Raw genomic sequence first — 20,172 nt, 5'->3', positions numbered from 1 at the left:
TCACTTACATGCGCTAATGTAATTCATAGGCTGGTGACCCACAATTAGGTTTTTACCCCTTGTACTATTTTACATTTTATGTGTGCAATATGAGGTATATTCATCTTTCGCTTTAATATTTTATCATCTTTTATCATACCAAAATGAAGGGGGAAAATAGATGGCTATTAAATATAAATACCAGCAGCTCTTCAAAAGGTTCCCTTTCCCTGGCTTCCCTTTCTCAGCAGGTTGTATAGATGCTCTAAAACTGGACTGAGTCTTTTGACATGTGGCATTTTCCTCCTTAAGAATTAGCAAGAGAGATGGCAGATGAGGGCCAGATATTTAACCTTTGCCACCTGAGATGTATTAGTGTTTAAGGGTTATGTTTCAGGAAATGAGAACATCCCAATAATCAGTGAAATAAAGATTACAGAACATTACCTTTTATGTGAAATTCTAAAATTATATTTATTGGCCAATTCACAGAAAGTGCTGTAGTGACCACAAAAATTACTCTGGCTTTATACATGTACAGATGTACAGAACAAATTTTAAAATAACAGATCTATTTGGAATATGCATTTAATTAGTCCTGTGGAAAACATATGGGTACTAACAATGTTGAATTCATAAATGACTGTGCAAATTGAAACAACTTTTATGAAATACACCACTATGGTATGAAGGAGCTTTTGTACAACTTCTTACTCTACGTAAAGTTAGGGTTTGTGTACTATACTGTCTGTCAAAATTTACTGTACATTTTCATTAAGAAAGAGTTGGGTTTTCTTTTTTTTTTAAACAGTTGAATCATCTATATTTAAAAAATCATTTCATATTAATCTTTTCAATTGCATATAGTCATTTAATTCATTGTACTGCATAAATTGTGTAGATTCGTGCTTTCAGAAATGCATTTAACATCTGCAACAAGACATTTCAAGATATGGTTTGTGGTTGTTTCACATCAACAACAAGATATTTCATGTAAGGGCATTTTTCCTGGGCTGAATAGTCTGTTGGTTTGAGACACATTTATGGAGTACAACCATTGTATGTACAACCATACAGCATATATTTATTTAATCCCTTCTCTGGTATAGTTTTTATTATCCATAGAAGTGACCACAACTACACAGAATTTGGACAGCTAGGAAGCAATCCCAAGCCACAAAATACATGCTACCAACTGCAGTTACTGCTCCTCAACAAGAACCAATGCACTAACATGGAAACAATCTGGGAAACAATGGACTGTGTGGGAAAAATTGTACATTTTTGCAGGCAGATGAAATACCATTTTTACTGTCAAGGGATGATGAAATATGAAATAGAATTGTCCTAGCCAATTGGAGCACAGCTGTTACATTCAACATGATGAGATAATTTCTCAGCTCTTCAAAATCCTACACTCTCAGTAACATTTAAATGTTTAATAACTATATAGCTAAATCTAACTAGAACAACCCCTTTCACCAAACTGCAGCAATATTCAGGGTGTATGTCTGATTCCTGCCCTGTGGCTCATCACAAGTCATGTTTTACAGCTCCTTGCTCAGGAATAGGCTCATTCATCTTCCCCCTCCCACCCTCAGACTTTGGGCACTCCTCATGTCATAGCTCATTTGGGGAAGGTAGGTAGAGCAGTGACAGCAAATAGCCAATGCCAAGGAAGTCATTGTTTGCTCACGTGACCTAAACCCACTCCTGGTAATTCATTTCCTACAATATGGTTTGCACAATTTATACCCACTAGGGACAGAGATGTGCTGAGGGAAGCAGAGTCACTTCTGGAACCCGCAATGTTCCTGCTCTCCTCTTTACACCAATCCTTGCAGACAGCCCAAATGAAGAAGAAATCAAATTTTATTTCCCTTGGATCTTAAGTGATGCAGTGGCTCTTCAAACAGAAGGATTTCAGTTCTGGTTTGGAGTTCAGGTACAGGAGGCAGGAGCAGATGAAAGAAACACATCAATAAAAATATCCAGGCTGCCTTTGTACATCCTCCCTGTTTGCCGGTGTGGCTTCAGAGCCAACAAACACAGGTTTGCTTGGGACATGCTTGATAACAAACCACATGGTCGTCATGCCAGCCAGAGACCAGAAATGGATCACAAATGTGCAATATAAGGGTAGGCATGGCAGTAATCAGAAGAGTTGGCACAATTCTATTTATTTGCAGCAGTTAGCGCCTATCTAGAAATCTTGAGAATTTATTTTAGAAAGTAGGTGCAATCTGGTGACGTTTGAGGAGAAGCAGTATTACCTGTCTTAAGTGAAAGTAGTGGTTAATAGCTGCTGTTTAGTGTAGGGACACTTAAAAACATGGACCCATAAATGACAATGTCTGTTTTCACATTAATGACAGCAACCTAAGTTTTAACAAATTATACTTTGTATTATTGTTTCATTGACTGCAGCATTTATTGGTTGGCTTTGTTAAATCATACCCATATAAAAGACGTTGCCGAATTAATATCATATGAGAACTTATCCATGGATTACAGAAAAGATTTTTTTAAAATCAAGTTTCAATTTAAATTTATTGTTTAAACTTTGACAACTTATGCAGTGACAGCAGCAACACAGAACACCTTAACAGAGTGAACTGACTGTGACTCATTTAAGGAAATACTAAGGGATTTAGTGTGTCCATTAAGGACATTTCATGAAAAGGTAAGAAATACAAAACTGAAGGAATGAATTGGGATGAGGAGGGGTTCACAGCTTCTCTAGTAAATTACCACAGGCAATGAACTTGGTAACTATCTAAAAATATTCAAAGGATATAAATCATGGTTAGAGGAACTATTTAATGGTGCAAAAGGGTATAACTAGGACTAATGAGATAAAAATTACAAAAAGGATTATTTAAATTAATTTTCAGGAAAAGCTTTCTAATCGTGGATTCGAATAGACTCTAAAACAATCTCCCAGGGGAAGCAGTAGAAGCCCCAGGCTTAGAAAGATTTGAGTAGGTTGAAGCACCCCCACCCCTAACACTAAAAAATATATTCTAGGAAATAATTCTGCACTGTTAGCATAATACTCTACTTGCACTACTTTTTCCTTTTGTCTACTAATCTTTATTTCTAGGATTTGATGAGTCTACTATGAACTTTGAAACACACTGAAGTTGAAATGAAACAGTTCTCAGGAAGCCCACCCACAATGTGTATTACCCTGCAAAGCAATAATACACTCTGGTGTATCTTTCCATCCCTGTCATGATGATCCTTTGAACAGAATTGCCTGTTAAGCACAATCAAAAACTTACTCAACTGGTGGTGCAGTATTTGTAACAAAAACCCCATCTCTTTTCAGATGTACCTCATACTTTTACATTAGTTTGTGGAGAGGCCAAAAATAAATGTGCCAGTAGTTGATTCTGAGAATAGAGGCAATAACTTCAGCTCTCAGATTGGCACAGGGATGGTTGTTATCCTTAAAAAGTTTTCTATTATGTATATTTTCAAAAATCAGGATTTGTAACTGTGTGGCCACTTAGGAGATTGTATCACTACAAAAAAATTACTTGAGGGCTTTTTCAATATGGAATATAGTCTGCCTTGGGTATCTCCAGCTCCTCATCAACCCATGAAGTATGTTTGTTGTAGAAAATCTCTAAAACTAATCAACAAGTGTCTGTGGGAAAAGTTCCATTTCTTACCTCAAATTAAACTGTGTGGTAACTGTACCCTCAGACTCCAGTCACAGCAGACAGAATGTTTTCCCCAAGCCCCCTGGGCTGGCCATGGTTCTAAATTTTTCTACTTAATGCACAAACACTGTAGCAATACCTCTTGTGGCCTGCTCCCTTCCCAGCTCTGCTGGAGGTGCTGTAACTGGAACTCAAGAAGGCGACTTCAGCATCAACCAGGCTAAAAACCTGCAAGTTCTCCTTCATCACCACAGCCATCACCTCCCCATGGGCATCATTCTGTGATTTTCTTGTACACACGCATGTGTATGTATGCAACATACATATGTGTGTTTTACATCTGTGTCTGGTCATCTCAGAGCCCTTCAACATCCTACATTCATTCTCTTTCTTGTTCATCGTGACAGTATCAGTTCTGGCACAGAAACAGAAAATGTTTCCATTGCCTTACTATTTGACAATGACACTTTTATGTCTCTGTCTTTTCTACAAGATCAAATTTCTACTTTTTTCACATCACTGTAAACCTTAACTCTTTCTGTTATTCATGCAGTATTCTCTTCTACTTTCCTGTTCACTCTTCCTTAGATAATAATTTGATTTTCTAATGAAACTGACTGTGGTTGATCTGTTCCACATTCTAAAGAGCATGCCCAGTTAAAACAATGGTCCACCTTCTCCTCTACTGCACATGAAGTAGTTTGTAGACAAAGATTTGTTGCCAATTTCAGTAGAGGTTTGAAATGTCATTGTAGTCACAGACTTGGTCAGGCAGGGTTGTCTGATCAAATTTTTTGTACCTGTTTAAATATTTAGGGGAGGCAGGAGTAGAAAAAAAAGACATTGTAATTTTAATAACTTTTTGCCCGCCCCCCGCCCCTAGTATATCCTGAAACCTTCAGACAAAAACAGTTTTATGGTTTAGTACACCAAAGGACACCTGAAAGCGGGGAAGTTTATACCCAGCTGGGAAGTTAAATGACTCTGAAAACCCCAAACTGTAACCAGGTTTACAAAAGGAATAGGTAGGGCTGCAGAAAAGCGTTTTACTCCCATGAAGTTTTCTGGGTGTCTGAAGTATAAGGATGGAATACCATTGTAAAATCTTTGTTCCCTATTTGGGAACAGCTCCTCTTTGCATTTGGCAAGGTTTGGGCACGTTGCCCAGGGAAAGCAGTACTCTTTTATTGTACAATGTACTTAACTAGAAAAAAAAAATTCTGCTGCTTCTTCGTTCTCAGCACAGACATAGTGACAATACATGGGCATGTTGCTTCAACAGCTGATGAATGAACAACTTCCCCATAAGCTAGTACTGAAAATAAGAATGAGGGCTTTTCCTGAACTCTGTTTCACACATTTGCGGTGCTTCATGCTGCTGAGGGTGTTTCTTTATAGGCAGTAACTAATGAAGCACCAGCCCAGAGCTCTCCACTGTAACCATTGTGTCTTTCCCTCCGCATGTGTTTGGAGTGCTCCACCACAGAGGGCTGACAGCAGGATGCAGGAGAATTATTGAATTTTGGTTCACCACCAGGCTCTTTAACAGGGCTGTTCCAAAGGATGCTAGCAGCACTGTTCCTGTTGCCAGCAGAGACACAGAAACCATAATGAGAAATCCGCTAGCAATACCTACTCCAAAGGCAGTAAAATGCCTCTAGGGAAAAGGGGTACCTGCTCTGGTGCCTGCCTTTTCATCACCAGGAATGAAGTCATGAACATACAAAACTTCCTGGGTTCATTTTATTCTGCTAAGTTTCAATAATGAGGGCTACAGTTGTTTATTACTTTAAACCCCTATCTTAGACAGAGGCTTATGAAATTAAAGCCCTTGCGTCCCTTTCGTTTTTGCACTGTTCAAGTGTTGTGTATTTTTAATTTATGACCATGTCTTTTTCAAAAGAACATACCAGGCTTGAACCTTGCTAATCCTACAAAGGTGATGAATTATAATTACTTTAGGAGATATCACTGGAGTAATTCTCCTAATATATTTAGCAGAAGTATTTCTTGAGATTGGGCATGTTAAGAGAGTATGAATTTTGCTCTGCTGTATCTTTAGTGGTTATCTCTATTCTTTGTATCTTTATTCTCCATGCTAACAAAAATGAAGTTGGATTCCAGGAGAGTCCAGCAACCAGAAGTCTGATCATTGGATACACAATCTGAGACATGCAGCTTTAGGGAACCTGATCCATTTCAGTTTACATCACTTCTCACACATTGCTTGTTATGCCTTTCTTTATTTAAAAAAAAACCCATTTGACCCCAGCGTACAAAGACTGTACAAGATCACAGTTTCTGGGTGCTGTAGAAAATATTACAAAGTGTAATGGTTTGGTGCATGGGAGTGTGGGTTTCTCTGGGAACACCAAAGTCTTTGAGGGATGGGCTGGCTGCTGTTCCCATGGCTGTTTGCAGTGGAACTGGAATGCTGTGAGCTCTGCAGGCTCTGGGGGCAGTGAGGCCGTGCAGGAACAAGGCCTGGCAGCTTGCTTGCTGTGCTGAGAGGGAAAACCTAATGCCATTGGTGAGGCTGAGACATGAGGGAGATTATACAGCACAGGATTATGTACAATCAACAAGAATGAATTTAGTGACTTAGGAGATGGTTTGATTTCTTCAGCAATCTTTTTTGCTGAAAAAAAATGTATATTTTGTCATTTGGGTTTTTTTTCTACTATCTCCTTAGATTTACTCACTTGGTGTAGAACTACTTTAAGCAACTGCTTAAAGGGAGAAAGCAGTTCTTAAGGCAGAACCTGATAAAACCTGATATCCCCCCTGAGACTGGGGTTATACTAGTTTTGAGATACTTATTCTGGTCAGCATGTGTGAATTAAGGGAAGGGGAAGCCCCTTAGAGGAGACATACTCAGTTTAGTCTCCCTCTCTCAGCATCCATATGTTTTTGCAAACATCCTTAATTTTGGTATTATTATTTCTATTCCAGGATACTGTGAACAGCTCCATCCCACCAGACCTGTACCTGCTGTCACCCCAGTAAATTCTTCCCTGGTGCTGCTCTGTGGAGAGCTGTGTGTGCTGGCACCAAAACTTTGAGAAGAGGCAGTGTTGTGTCCCAGTGCACTAGGACCCCTACCAGGGAGGCAAGTAAAGCTCCCTCCAGCTGGGGAAAGGGACCGCTGAGACACAAATTATTTATTATTTATATTTTATCAAAGCTCAAAAGGCTTTGCCACAGTGAAGTAAGGGCTGCTACTGCATTACCCTCTGCCCATCCCTCACATGGGGCTACTGATTTCCCGTGGCATTATTTTCAGTTTAGGGTCAGGCAGAGACAGCTCCTGCAATGGAGACAGTGGATTTCAATCACAGAAGGAACTTTAGAACTCTCTGATCCTTTCTGATCCTTACTTTGTTCCAGAATGGAGTAAGGGTGGTGCTCAGCAAGCTCAGCACCACCACATGTCAGACAAAAATAAATTCCTCCCTCCCATTAGCCTCTGGTGAGGTAAAAAGCAGTCCCACCACCACTGAAAGGTATTATGTGTTGGAATGAAAAAATAGCAACCATTTATTTTAATTAGTACTAAAGATGTCACAAACCCTACTTCTATTTCTGGATATGTCAGGCAATGCAGTAAATATTGATAACAAACTTAACTGTGCATTTTAAGGTTTACTTGAGAAAGATAAAACACCTATGGAGGGGGTAGAAATGAAAGAGAAATAGGAGCTATTAATCACAAATAGCTACCTAGGCAGTTATATTAAGTTATATAACATCTTCAATTTCCATTTGTACATTTTACAGCTTTTCCCAGCCTTAGATTAAAACTCCAAAAATTTAAGGGATCATTGATGTGATGTCATTTCAGACCTTTGTTGTCACCTCTGCACTCTGCATTCCTGATACCATGGATTGTGGTTGCCTCTTCAGAACTACTTTCATTGGATACACCTGTTTATTGCTAGTGTAAAAATAAAAATAAAAAAAAAAAAGCAAGCCACTTCACCACAAGACAGACCCTGAGGAACTGCAGTGCAGTGAGTCCTTGGAAAAGAACAGAGCTAGGGAAGGGTTGGAGCACCAGGCTGATGAAGAACAGCTGAGGGAGCTGGGGGGGCGCAGCCTGCAGAAAAGGAGACTCAGGAGGGGCCTTTTCATTCTCTCCAATTCCCTGAGAAGGGTCTGCAGCCAGCTGGGGTGGGTTTCTCCTTTCAAGTAACAAGTGATGGGACAAGGGCAAACAGACTTGAAATGTGCTGGGGAGGTTTAGATTGAATATTGGGGAAAATTTCATCATTGAGAGGATAGTCAGGTATTGGAAGAGGCTGTCCAGGGCAGTGCACATTCACTATCCCTGGGGGAATTCCAAGATACGTGAATGGGGGACCTGGGGACATGTTAGGAGTGGGCTTCGCAGTGCTCAATGATCTTAGAGATATTTTCCAACCTGAATGGTTTTACAGCATTCTAAACACTTTCTAAACACTTTTTTCAGGGAGAAAAGGAGAGAATTTTGGCTTTTGATTAAGGGCAAAAAACCCCCATGTGCGTGTCCTTATGTATGTATGCGTGTATACATGGTTTTTAAGCAAGTAGGTTACACAAAAAAATAATTTCTGGAGGGGAGGCAATATTTTTAGAATTGTTTTAGAAAAATTGCTATTTCTGTGATTTTCTAGTCGTAGTTTTGCTCAGGAAACCACTGCTCTCAGTGCTATACAAATATTCTAAGGCCCATTTTGTGAAGAAGTACCTCATTCTCACTCCCATTCTGTGAAAAGGATGTTTCTATTTATTTGAATGAAAAATGCTGCATAATGCACTCCAGTGAGTAATCTAAAATAAGTACAGTGATACATTTGAGTTTGCTGAGTATCTTACTGCAAACCAAGTTTTGGTGATAACACACATGCCTGTATGACTTTGTTTAGGTTTAAAAATGTAGGTTTATTTACAGTAGAGAAAATACTTTGTTTCCTTTTTGTGTAATGTTACGAGTACAGCCTGAAAAGATCTGCTTCCAGTAGTGAAAAAAGTCTATTAGATGAAGAAACACACTGATGAATTCACAAACATATAAAAGAATTAAAGGTTGTCAATAAGGTTGTAAATTGCTGTTTTCAAGTTGCCCTAATGTTTGCTATGATAACAGCAACAGCAACAACAACAATAATAACAGAAACTTTAAAATAATTTAAGTCCAGTTTTAAATCTGAAATTGACTGTTAGATATCTACATTTAATTTTGAATCTTTTTTTTCCTGAGCGGAAAGATTTGCTGATGTGTGCTGATAACAAGCATCACGAAGAGCCTGCTGCATGTCACTAAAAAATTAAAACTGGGAAATTATCTAGGATACTAGGATGGTAGGAACTGATCTAACATAACATTTTGGTCAAGATAATCAGAAATATTAATATTTATTTTGTATTAAAAAGAAATTGTGGACATTTTTACAGTTGTTATTTCTCCAGATAAGATATATTTATGTGGCCTTGATTCTGCAAATATTCTTCTAAGTTTAATATGTGTGAGAGAATAAAATGAAACAGAAATGATAACAAAAGAAAACTGCTGTATTGCCAATCTTAACAACCACGTGACAATGTGATTTCTGGCACAACAAATAAAAGCATTAATATCTCTAATTTTAAAATTAATATAGATTTTTCTTTCATTTACTTTCTAGATATTCAACTAAAGGGCCTAGTTTCTGTCAGTATTTCCCTTCAGCTACCAAATGCAGAAACTGGAATGACAAGAACCCCCAAGCACACTATATACCCACAACATTCAGGAGCTGTTAATAATCCAGTATTGAGGGAGGTGGGAACCCTCAAGATTGCTCCAAGTACCCTTTGCAACACTGACCACCATTCAGGGTGCTCAGGAAGATCCTGTTGTGGCAAGACTGACTGGGAGTGTGGAGAAGAGGGAGCAGCTCATTTCAAACAGCAGATTAAAAAAGCAAAAGCCAAAGATGAAATGGCAAAGAAAACAAAGTACTCAGGAAAATAACCCAGACAAGCCACTAGGCACCATTCTCTTCCATGCCACTTTGTTTCTGTGCATTGGAGCAGCTACCCCAGCAAGTGCTGCAGCATTTGGTAAGCAGAGCAGTTGAAAGGTACTTAAGCAAAAGGGGACCAAAACCACAAAAACACACCACACAGACTAATCAACACATGGTATATGTGCTCTGCTTTTTCTTTTTTTTTTTTTCTTTTTAAACAGTGTTTAAGAAAAATATGCTGTGTTACCATAACAAATGAAAATACTTCTAAACCTCTTAGGATTTTAGTTTTTGTTTTCAATTATTTTGGTTCCAAGCAGGTTTTATTTTTCCTTGTCTACTTTATAAAACCTTTCAACATTAATGGCTTCAGGCAGAAGAAATAAGGGAGAATTATGAGCACAGAAGAGGGCTTACAGTGTTGTTCTTTTCTCTTGTGCACTACAGGCAGGCAGGGGTACAGAAGAAATAGGGCATCATGTTTTTATAGAATATAGTCAGACAGGAATTCCAGCTGGTACTCACTAAGCAAAAGAGAACATTTTCCTCATCTAAAATAATTGCTTAAATCCCAGCCATACATAGCTATGGAATAATGGGGTCACTTATTTTCCACTAGTTCAGTAAGAAGCTGCAGCAAGCTAATGGTTCCATGAGACAGACAGTTTAAAGCATTGATTTTCTGCAAATTGCTCAATCCATAACTAATGAGCAGCTCTACAGATTTTCAGTGAATCAATCCCATCAGAATTTACAGTTTGCATAAGACCATATTACTCAATCTGTGGACACAGACTGGGTTTTTTTTTTAATAACCTTCAGCAGCCGTTTCTAGTTGCTGTTTTTCTTAAACTTGTTTTTAATTTCTATTGGTAGATTGGATAAAAATCCCTCTCTTGAGGGTCTGACAGCATGCCTGAAAAAATACACCATCCACGTCTACATAAGCACACATGCATCCCCTGTCAAGTCCTAGATATTTCCTTGCAGAAGACAGTTAACATCCAAAAGGCAGGACAAGATGATAGATGGAATTTAGCCCCTGTAGCACTAAAGCCCTGCTCCAATTTGAAGGTGGATTGTTTTTTTACACCTGTAAAAATGTGAATTTATATGGCATTCAGACCTACAGAAGTTATTCTACATAACAAGCTGAAATCTCTCCTGTGTGGAAAAAAGTAGCAAAGGCAAAAACTTGTATGGATCGAGTGACAGGACTTTTGTCACACATCTGCAGGGTAGAAACAGGAAATGGAGGATTATGCTTGCTAACAGATCAAGTTCTGGATTACTTTATGTGCCAGGAGGTTTGTACCACCTTTCCTCCAGGCTTTGTAAGAAAAGGGTCAGTTCTATCAATATCAATTACTACAAGAAGATCATTTTAGGCAAAACAGTTATAGGCAAGCAGAAGTTCAAATCCTGTTAATGAATTCATAGACTCTGAAAAAACATTGTATTGGTTGTTACAAAAGAGCTGTGGCTGGAGGGCTGTTTGTTAGTAGAGGAGTGTTGAATCATCCCACTCCAACTGCTCTTGCCTAGTGGCATTCTGTTTGTCTCCCTTTTGGACAATCACTTCCTCCTCCTCCTCTTCCTCCTCTTCACTATCATCTGATTCAGCACTGGTTGTGTCTTCCTCTTCATCGTCTATGTCTTCTTCCTCACTCTCCTCTTCTGTCTGGTGTGGCTTTTCATATTTCTATAATACATATAAAGAAATGAGACAGTAGCTGAAAGGTGCCTTCTTGACAGCCAGAGCTTTCAGAGCATTTAGAAATGCTAACATGCTGGACAAATCTGCTTTCTATCATTATGTGATTATTAAGCATCAAATTCATACAAGTTGGTAGCAAACATTCAAAAACTACTGCAAGAAGAATGGAATGTCAATAAGCAATCTCTTTGTTAGCCACATTGCCAAAATTTAGACCTTCAACATCTGCTGATGATTTCCCCTCCTTTTAGTGTATAAATGCTTAGATGAAAAAGTTAAAATCAAAGCAACTATATCATCTTGGGTACCTACAAACAGACATGGATGAAGTGGAAGTGAGTGATGCTCTACCTGAAGTTCTTCACCATCCTCTTTAGTAATTATACATGACAACAAATCTGAAGTTCTCAATTATATCTGATCAAGGTGTGCAGAGCTGAGAAGTGGCCTGGGGTCTTGAGTGTACACACTCAAAGCTGAACAACTGCACCCTGAAAGATGCTCAAACCCACTGCCAGCCCAGCCAGTGGCTCCTGGCAGTGCCAGGGTGCAGTGCTGTGCCCCGGTTAAGTACCTCCATGGGGTTGACAGTGATGGTGAGAGCAGAGTCATCCCAGTCCATCTCACTCTCCTTGGTTCCCTCGTGCCTCAGGGAGCCGTGCTGACAGGCTGAGCGGAGCCGGAACACACCCAGCGTTACGACCAACACCAGGATGCTCACACAGATGATGATAACGATTGTGGCCACGCTGGGAACCACTGAGACAAAGGGTGGCAAAGGGAATGCAGTTACATTTGTGGAACAAGTGATCTAAACCACACTAATCTTGTTCATTTTTAACCCACAGCACCCCCTCCTTTGGACTGAGAATCAGGACAGAGATACTTTCCATGTGCCATGTGCCTGGGATGATGGAAAGTGTTGACCAGTGCCCATCCACTAAGGTGGAGCATACACAAATGGCGTTCACAGATATCTTATCCCAAGTATGATAAATCCTAACTAAAAAGTGAACATGCTCACGTTTGCTTTTTGAGCCACTTAACTACAGAAGACAGGTAGTTAATAAGTGCAGAATCAAATAGTTTTTGCAGTAAAATTCTGTTATCTCACTTGCATGTTGACCCCTTCTGATCACAGCTGAGGTCTCAACCTTACTTGATACAAAATGTACATCTCAAAGCTTATATTTTCAAAGGTTTCAAAGGCTTGTGATTTGAATCTCAAGCTCCCAGAAATCAATGCATTGCCACCCAATTGTCTGTGTTACAGCCTTCCTTGGAAACTCTTGAGGACTCAAGACATTTTCCCCCTTGTTTGGTTGTACTCTGAGAGGCCCCTGTCTCCACTTAGTCACAGGAAGAAGTCTCTCTGAACTACCACATGTAATCAGCTCCATAATTAGTTTAGTGAAGAAATGCTGCCACTTTCTATGTACCTCGAGGTGCTGCAGTTCCAGGAGCATGGGATAACCCAGTCCATAACCCATTTTGTTGCCTTGCCCTGCCTATAAGTCTGAAATCGAAACAGTATTTAGGAACAAAAAAACCCAACCCTAGTTTGCAATAGTTTATCCATTAAACATTCAGTTTCATTTTAGTCAAGTGTCTCTACAATGTAAAGAAAAATACACTAATTTTCTAAGCATCTCTGTATGTAGCTACTTACAACTGCCTACACTTTACATCAGCTTTACCTCTTTACATATGTATCATTCCACTAAAAGGATTTCAGAATTCAACTTTCAAACATCTTTGCCCTTTATTTAACTTCACTGAAAAGGTTTCAGATTTGGCTATATATTTTAACTCATATAGCCTAAAAATTAAATAAAAACATATCCTATATGTTTTTTAACTGTGGGGGTCAGAAAACCATTAATGAAGACTTTAAAAAAGGATACCACGTTTTAATTTAAAAGTACATTCTTGGACATAATAGAATTCAGAGTTACCTTCTTTCACACCTGGGATCTCTGAGAGGTCTTAGAAGCTGAAACAATGGACCTCAGGGCTTTAGTCTGTGGAGCAGGTTGACCCACAAGAGAAACACTGACACATCGGAATCATTGTGAGCAGTCCCTGGGAAGGTGTCACATACCTGAGCTGTGAACTGCACTTACACTCCCCTCAGGGTGCTGAACTGATTGGAGAAACTGGGGCTGGAATATCATGTGATTTACATGGTCCATGAAGTTTGAGTTGGAACTGTGTAGAATATTAACCTGGGAGAAGAGAAAAATAAGAGACTAGATACTAAAAAGTGTTTTACACTCCAGTCCATATATTACATTGGACTATGAAGTTGATTAGCAGATAGGGACACTATCATAGATAGTAAAGACCAAATTAACTCTTTTTTTTCATGCCAGTGGAAAATACACAGCTTAATATATTTCTAATTCGTAGCATGAAAAATGCATTTTCACCTTTCTGGCTGTTGACTCTGAAGTGGCACAGAACAGGACTCTTTTAATTTACCTGTTTGAATAAGTAGTGACTTTTTCTTCTCTCTATATTAATGAGCTTCTAGGTGTTATCTAAATATTATGACATAACTGTTAATTTTATTAACAATTATTAAGTTGTTAATTGTCTTTGTAAACAATTATTAATTTTGACCATATTGCTCAGTAGGTCCTGCAATTTCCTGGAGTTGTTACCTGGGCTCTAGGCCTCCGTGCTAGGTTGGAAAACATGACTCAGTCATTGCTCACTTCCAGGCTGAACTCATTGCTCACCTCCAGGTTGAATTCATTGCTGGTGTAACGCCCGTTGAGCTCAGAGCACTTGACCCTGAACTTCCTGTCTGAGGTGGCCGAGGTGCCCCAGTTGCGGTAGCGGAGCTGCCGCAGCACCTGCTCGTAGCTGAACATGCTGTCCACACCTGTGGAGTGGGAGGGCAGAGACAGCTCTGGGACAGGCAAGGGAACACTGCTCTGGCAATACACAACAAAAATCAACTGCTCACAGAACACACGGAACTTGGCAGAATGGTCTGGAAATGACAGGGCATCAAATGTTCCCTGACACTTGATTATGTGAGGATAGTTTTCAGAACTGAATGTAGGTCCCTAATGGAGAGGGAAAATACAACAGCAGTGGTACAGAATAAATTAGTTAGTGATGAGAAAAAGATGGCCAATATCCCAGCATTGTACAGGAACACTGAGGAACCCCCTCACTCCCACGTTCCACTGTGATGGTCCACAAGAACCCCACATTTAAAGAAAGCAGTGATGCCATTTTCCTTACTCAGGGAGTAGCAGGAGGGAAGCTGAGAATCCAAAGGGCAAACAGCCCATCCAGAGATCAAGAAGCAGCTGTGTTTTTTAAGATACAGTCACCCTTGGGATATTTTCATGGCTAGAAAATCACAGATTCCTATCCAATTTCTTACATATTTGAGCTTTCATTCCAATATATAATTGATGTGACAAAATATGAGAAAACAAATTTCCTGAACTTACCATAGATTGAATATCCTGCAGTGGAATTTGTGGCATCTAGATGTTTTCCTTGAAGCTCCCCATGATCTAGTTCTAAACACTCTTGTTCAGGATCTAGTTCTGCACCAATGACCAAAACATCACAGAAATCCAAGTTGTGGAGCATTTCCTCTACTACCACTTGTTTATTGGCTGTGAACCCATGGCATGGTGCATGAAAAAAAAAGATGGAAATGAAGATAAATTATCACAGAACAGCTCAGTCATTTTATGTGCTTTGCATCAGGGCTTTCAGTTTTTGCCAAGATGTCTGAACTGTTTTTGCTGATACTAAATCCAGCACACTTGAAGCAAATCAAGAAAAGTGTCCAGTCTGCACAGGTGCAGTGATGATGAAGACCTACAAACACCCAGTGAGAAAAATAGAAAATATATTGCTCTGTAGTATAAGGCACCCAAGAACATTTCTGGAAGTAGAAAACTGAAATCTGATCTTGGAAATAAATTAATGTAAAAAATCCATGTTTCAGTGCTGAATTGATACCTGCTTTCTCAAGGAAAACCAAACTGGAAAAATACACATCCAACATATCTATGCTTGGATGATTCTCTCAGTTACTCTATGCCCCATAAACAATTTACATTACAAAGACCTGGCCATCTATCCAAGAGCAGGGCATTATTATAAATAGCAAGATCCTGTGCTGTGTGACTTAAAGAAACTAAGTTATAAACTGATTGTCCTTCAACATGCACAAGTAAAAAAAATAATTCTGTTACTGGAAAAAGAGTAGCATATCAAATTAATATTTAAATTCTCTGATCAACTTAGCACAGAGTGTGTGCAAAACTGCTTAAGCAGCTCCCTGAGGGCACAGACACTTCAAGTCTGGAACTTCGTGCCCATTTTGCAAACTTGATGTTAGAGGGTGTATTGGGAAGGAGGGCACAGCCAGGAAAGCCTTACACCCTAGATTGCCAACTCCTGGTGTAGTGAATTTGGGTACCTAAGTTACAGCTGTAACATATGCAAAAATGCAGACCAAGTCAAATTTGTGAGCTTCAGATAATCATGCCCATAAACTTGCACACCATTACCCATTTTCTCTTCTTCAGAGATATATATCTAGTTGCTGCTTGTTCTAGTCCAACAAACAGTGTTTAGAATGATTCCTCAAATTACTAGACATTTCATCTGCCTTGCACACAAACATTCAAAAGGAAGATTCCTTTATAGACAATAATTTTAAACTTGATTTATACTTCTGAACACTAACACAGTGTTGAATAATAATACACACATTGCTTAGCATTAGAATAAACAGTCATCATTGAAAACAAATATTTTAAAAGGATTATATATACATTTTATAGGAGGGAACTGAGGCATGAGATTACTTTCTCAAGTATCACTCACAAGCTAGTATCAGAGCTGGAAACATAAGAGCAAACTAAAATTTCAACTTTTGTTCAATTACTGCTTTTCTACCTGATCAGCACAATTAACAAAATTCTGTTACAAGTAGAGGCATTCTAATGAAAATGCCCTACACCACAGAATATGAAAGGAAGAGTAGAAAGGAATTATTCTAAAGTGTACTAAAGGGATACCACATGGAAAACCTGCTTTTCTTGAAGCACCTTCTGATCTGCCACCATTTAAAACATTTTTCAGTGTGTTGAATTGAATTTCTTCAGTACAGCATTACTGTGGCCTAATTAATTTGGGTGACGTGACTTCCTTTGCATTACTTGTTTGCACCATCCTTTAAAAAATATGAGGAGACGTTACAAAATTAGTAATAATATTTAAAAGAAAGACACAAACCTCTGTCATGTTCTCTTAAGTCCCCTGAATGCTCCATTTTAGTGACTGTGCTGACAATCCTGATGTCAGGTAACAAAATAACACCTCTTTCACTTTCAAACTGTGCAGCTGGTCTAGCAAAATGGTCCATCCCAGTTATGGTAATCTTGGGCTCATTGGCCTGAAATACCATTACATAGGCATCTATATCTGGGATACTAATGCAGACATCTTCACCAAAACATCTGAAAAGATACATCAGTCATTAACTGCATGTAACACATTGTACATGAGAGGAGTGTGGCACTGGCAATGCCCCAAGCCAAGCTCATGGCTCTCGGGTCAGTCCAATTCATCCTCAGGCACTGCCACACATGAGGACATACTCCTGTACCACTGTGCAAACAGGCCAGCTCTGGCCCTCCTCTCCCTCCCCACCTTCACAGATACTCATTCTGAGAGACAAACTCAGTCTGTCCTAAGGTCACTATCATAATAATATTTTTATGTTTAACTGACATTTATCAGAGCAGTAAAGGTTTAAAAAAGTTAACTAGATAACAACTAACTTTAGCAAACCTAACATTAAATTCAGAATGTGGTATGCATGAATAGCATGCATATAGCTAATGAATACAACACGGTTATCCTGTCATGTGTGATTAAAAGGGCCTAAATTTCCATTTAAATTGGTCCCATTATGAACTCCCTCCAATATTTGCAGTGGACAAAAGGTACCTGTACTTCCATTTTCACCTGAATCAGCAGTGTGCAGTAAGTGAATCTCCTGACAAGCTCTTCCTCATTTCATGCTGGCACACGAGCTGGGGCAGCCCTGGAATGTGCAAAGTGGGCTGGTTCCAGTGGGACCCCCTCGGGAGCTGCTCTTGCAGCCGGGAGCTCAGCCTACAGCATGGCCCTGGCACTTGGGAACAGCTGTGAGCTGTTAGAACTGGGTTTGTTTTCCCTCCAAAGCCCTGCTTTCCCTTCTCTGGACAGAGCAGTGCCCAGGGGAGCCCAGGAGAGGCCGTGGGCAGCTCTGAACATCACTGTGCAGCTGCTGTCACTGTGGTGCATGGAGAGGGACAGACACAGACCCTGTTCAGCCTCCACCAGTGCTCCAGGGACAGCACAGACATCAGGGGACGAACACACAAAGGCTGTTTCAGGCACACCTACAGATACTGCTCTTGCAGATATGTCCTCTGTTTGATGGAACAGCCTTGCATTAAAAAGTCATGGCTCTGGCTATCTCAGAAGGAGCCACAAATGTTTAAAATTAAAAGTAAATAAGATCGCAGTAAATGCACTGTTCAGTCCAGACTGTATGCCCCAAAACTATAAAAAGAATGCAAGTACATTACACTAATAAGAAACGCTTCTTAAGAAGGTAATATCAAGAGTAATCCACCATGTAAATTGGCATAAAAGTAAATTAAATTAATCCTTTAATGTTCAATAACAAAGCAGTATGATTTATCAGTTTAATTTAGCCAAAATTATTCTTTTTACATGGCCAAAGAGAAAAGTAATTAATTAAAAATGTTCTTAATCTGTTCAATTCAGCTGAAGTATAACTTACTGGACTTTAGATGAGACTTTGAGACGTCGTACGCCTGCAGTAGGAAACTGTCTGGAGTTGATGTATGAGACCTTTTGGAGGGCTTGATTTATATTCTCAATGTCATCTCCTTCCATGACAACGACTGACTGGGAAGGGTTGAAGTGATACTAGAAGAAATACAAGTAATTAGTATTTCAGGGACCAGGTACAGAGTACAAAATAATATATATTTTTAAGAAATGTTGCACAGACGTAAGTAAAAATTTTAATGATTTAAGAAAAAAAAATCTCAGTAGCTATCATTGGCTGAATCCACATGTTGTTCTCTATAACATATACTTGTATCAGTCACCTAAATGACTACTGTTATAATTAATTTTGTAGTAAATTAATCCTGTTCTTTTCCCAGACTTATCAACCTTGCTGATACAATTTCTGCAGCAATTTCCAGTGCTATTTATTTTTGAACTCTGTAGAGGTTCAAAACCTTAACTTACCACCATGATTATTATTTCTATGTAATCTTTTTAGGTTAAGCACATTCCCCATATAAAAGCATTGCCTTTTGAGCCAGCCTAGTGTGCAGAAGCATATTTTTTGGCTACTTTCTGTTGTGGTTTTATCCTGGGCTACCTTTCTGAGATATATTTCAACATGAATGAACAAAACAGTTACAACATTTGCCTCCTACATCTTCATTAATGTCAGACACACTAAAGGGGACTCTCCATCCTGTCTGATGATCAATAGGGGTGTCATGATTTAAGATGGAGCTGCTCACTTGGGCCAGCAAACCCTGCAAAATCACTGCCTGCTCTTGTAGCCCCGAGCCTTCTCTACTCCATTGCACTGAATTCAGATCTGTCTTGCTGACCAAAAAATTTTGTCACTGTTGTGACATAACCAATGACTGATTTTTACCTTCATCATAATTAATCCTAATTCCATGTTTTATCTGTAAATTGTTTCAGTAAACCATCTGCATTGCTGAGGAAACCAGCATCACCCAATTGACATTGTACCCTACTGTTGCAAGCAACAAACAAAAATGCACCTTTCTCTACTGGATAGGCTTTCCCCAAAGCTGGGCACTGATTATGTGATATTCTGTTAAAATACAGACAGTGGCTCCCTACGCTTTCTTACAGCCAGAAAGGTTAAAAAGCAAAACACATCAAACAGACTGTGAAGAACAGGAGGAAGTGCAGGGTCCTTTGTCAAACAGAACATGCAGGACAGGGTTTAAAGCTTGTGCAGGAAGGTCACAACACACTGAAGGATATTTTTTAACAAAGAGGAGGATGAACATGAATCTCAGCCTCTTTTTCCTCTCTATAAGCTACAAAGAGTAGAGAATAAAATTAGCAAAAGGAGACTAGCCAGCCAGTTAATTGCTTAGCTGCCAAAACAGCTGGAATGCTGCCAAAGGGACCAGAGAAAGGCCCAGTCTGAGCCATTTTTGTCTTTCTCATTAAAAAAAGCTAAAATTAGGAACAGTTTAGACAGTGTCTCGGAGAGCTGTTACAGAAAATTAGGCTGCAGCCCAAAAACAGTCCAATACTATCATCTCAGAAACTGCTGCTACACTGCTCTTTCTTAGGTGGTTAAAGTGTGAATCTCCATGGTCCAAAGTGCCCACAACATCTTCCAGTATCAGTCTGCCAACACTGAATCTGCAGAGCACCACATAAATAGTCCCACGCAACCCATCGTCTATGCAGCTGTCACACATGCCTGGCTGGGATCAGGTGTGTTTGTTTTTGACACCACAACACCTTTCTCTCTCATTTTCTCTTCAAGGTCAGGCAACTGCTCTGCTTTCAGCTGAGCTTCCTTCTGTCAGCCCCCCAAAGAAACCCTTCCACAATCTCCCTCTGGTTGTTCCTTTCATTTTTGCCTCCTTCTGTTGCTCTCACGGTTGGCTTGCTGAGGCAGCAAAAGCAACATCAGTAACTTAAAAAACTCCACTATGCCTCATCTGTATTTCTGAAAATGAAGATG

General features: G+C 39.4%; 1 protein-coding gene across 1 annotated transcript in view; it reads right to left on the bottom strand.

Moving 5' to 3' along the window:
* Nucleotides 1–427: 427 nt before the first annotated feature.
* Nucleotides 428–20,172, bottom strand: part of CLSTN2 (calsyntenin 2) — a 286,629-nt gene continuing 266,884 nt past the window's right edge. Inside the window, exons 11-17 of the mRNA XM_039727954.1 lie at nucleotides 18,190–18,338; nucleotides 16,629–16,852; nucleotides 14,822–14,992; nucleotides 14,093–14,238; nucleotides 13,453–13,576; nucleotides 11,926–12,110; nucleotides 428–11,336 (exon numbers count right to left, since the gene is read on the bottom strand). Of these exons, the coding sequence (XP_039583888.1) occupies nucleotides 11,133–11,336; nucleotides 11,926–12,110; nucleotides 13,453–13,576; nucleotides 14,093–14,238; nucleotides 14,822–14,992; nucleotides 16,629–16,852; nucleotides 18,190–18,338 (1,203 nt within the window). The 3' untranslated portion in view covers nucleotides 428–11,132. The remainder of the gene's footprint in view (nucleotides 11,337–11,925; nucleotides 12,111–13,452; nucleotides 13,577–14,092; nucleotides 14,239–14,821; nucleotides 14,993–16,628; nucleotides 16,853–18,189; nucleotides 18,339–20,172) is intronic.

This window comes from Passer montanus, unplaced genomic scaffold (assembly GCF_014805655.1).
Source record: "Passer montanus isolate IOZ18808 unplaced genomic scaffold, ASM1480565v1 scaffold63, whole genome shotgun sequence".
Taxonomy (NCBI): domain Eukaryota; kingdom Metazoa; phylum Chordata; class Aves; order Passeriformes; family Passeridae; genus Passer; species Passer montanus.
This window is presented reverse-complemented; position numbering and strand designations above follow the sequence as displayed.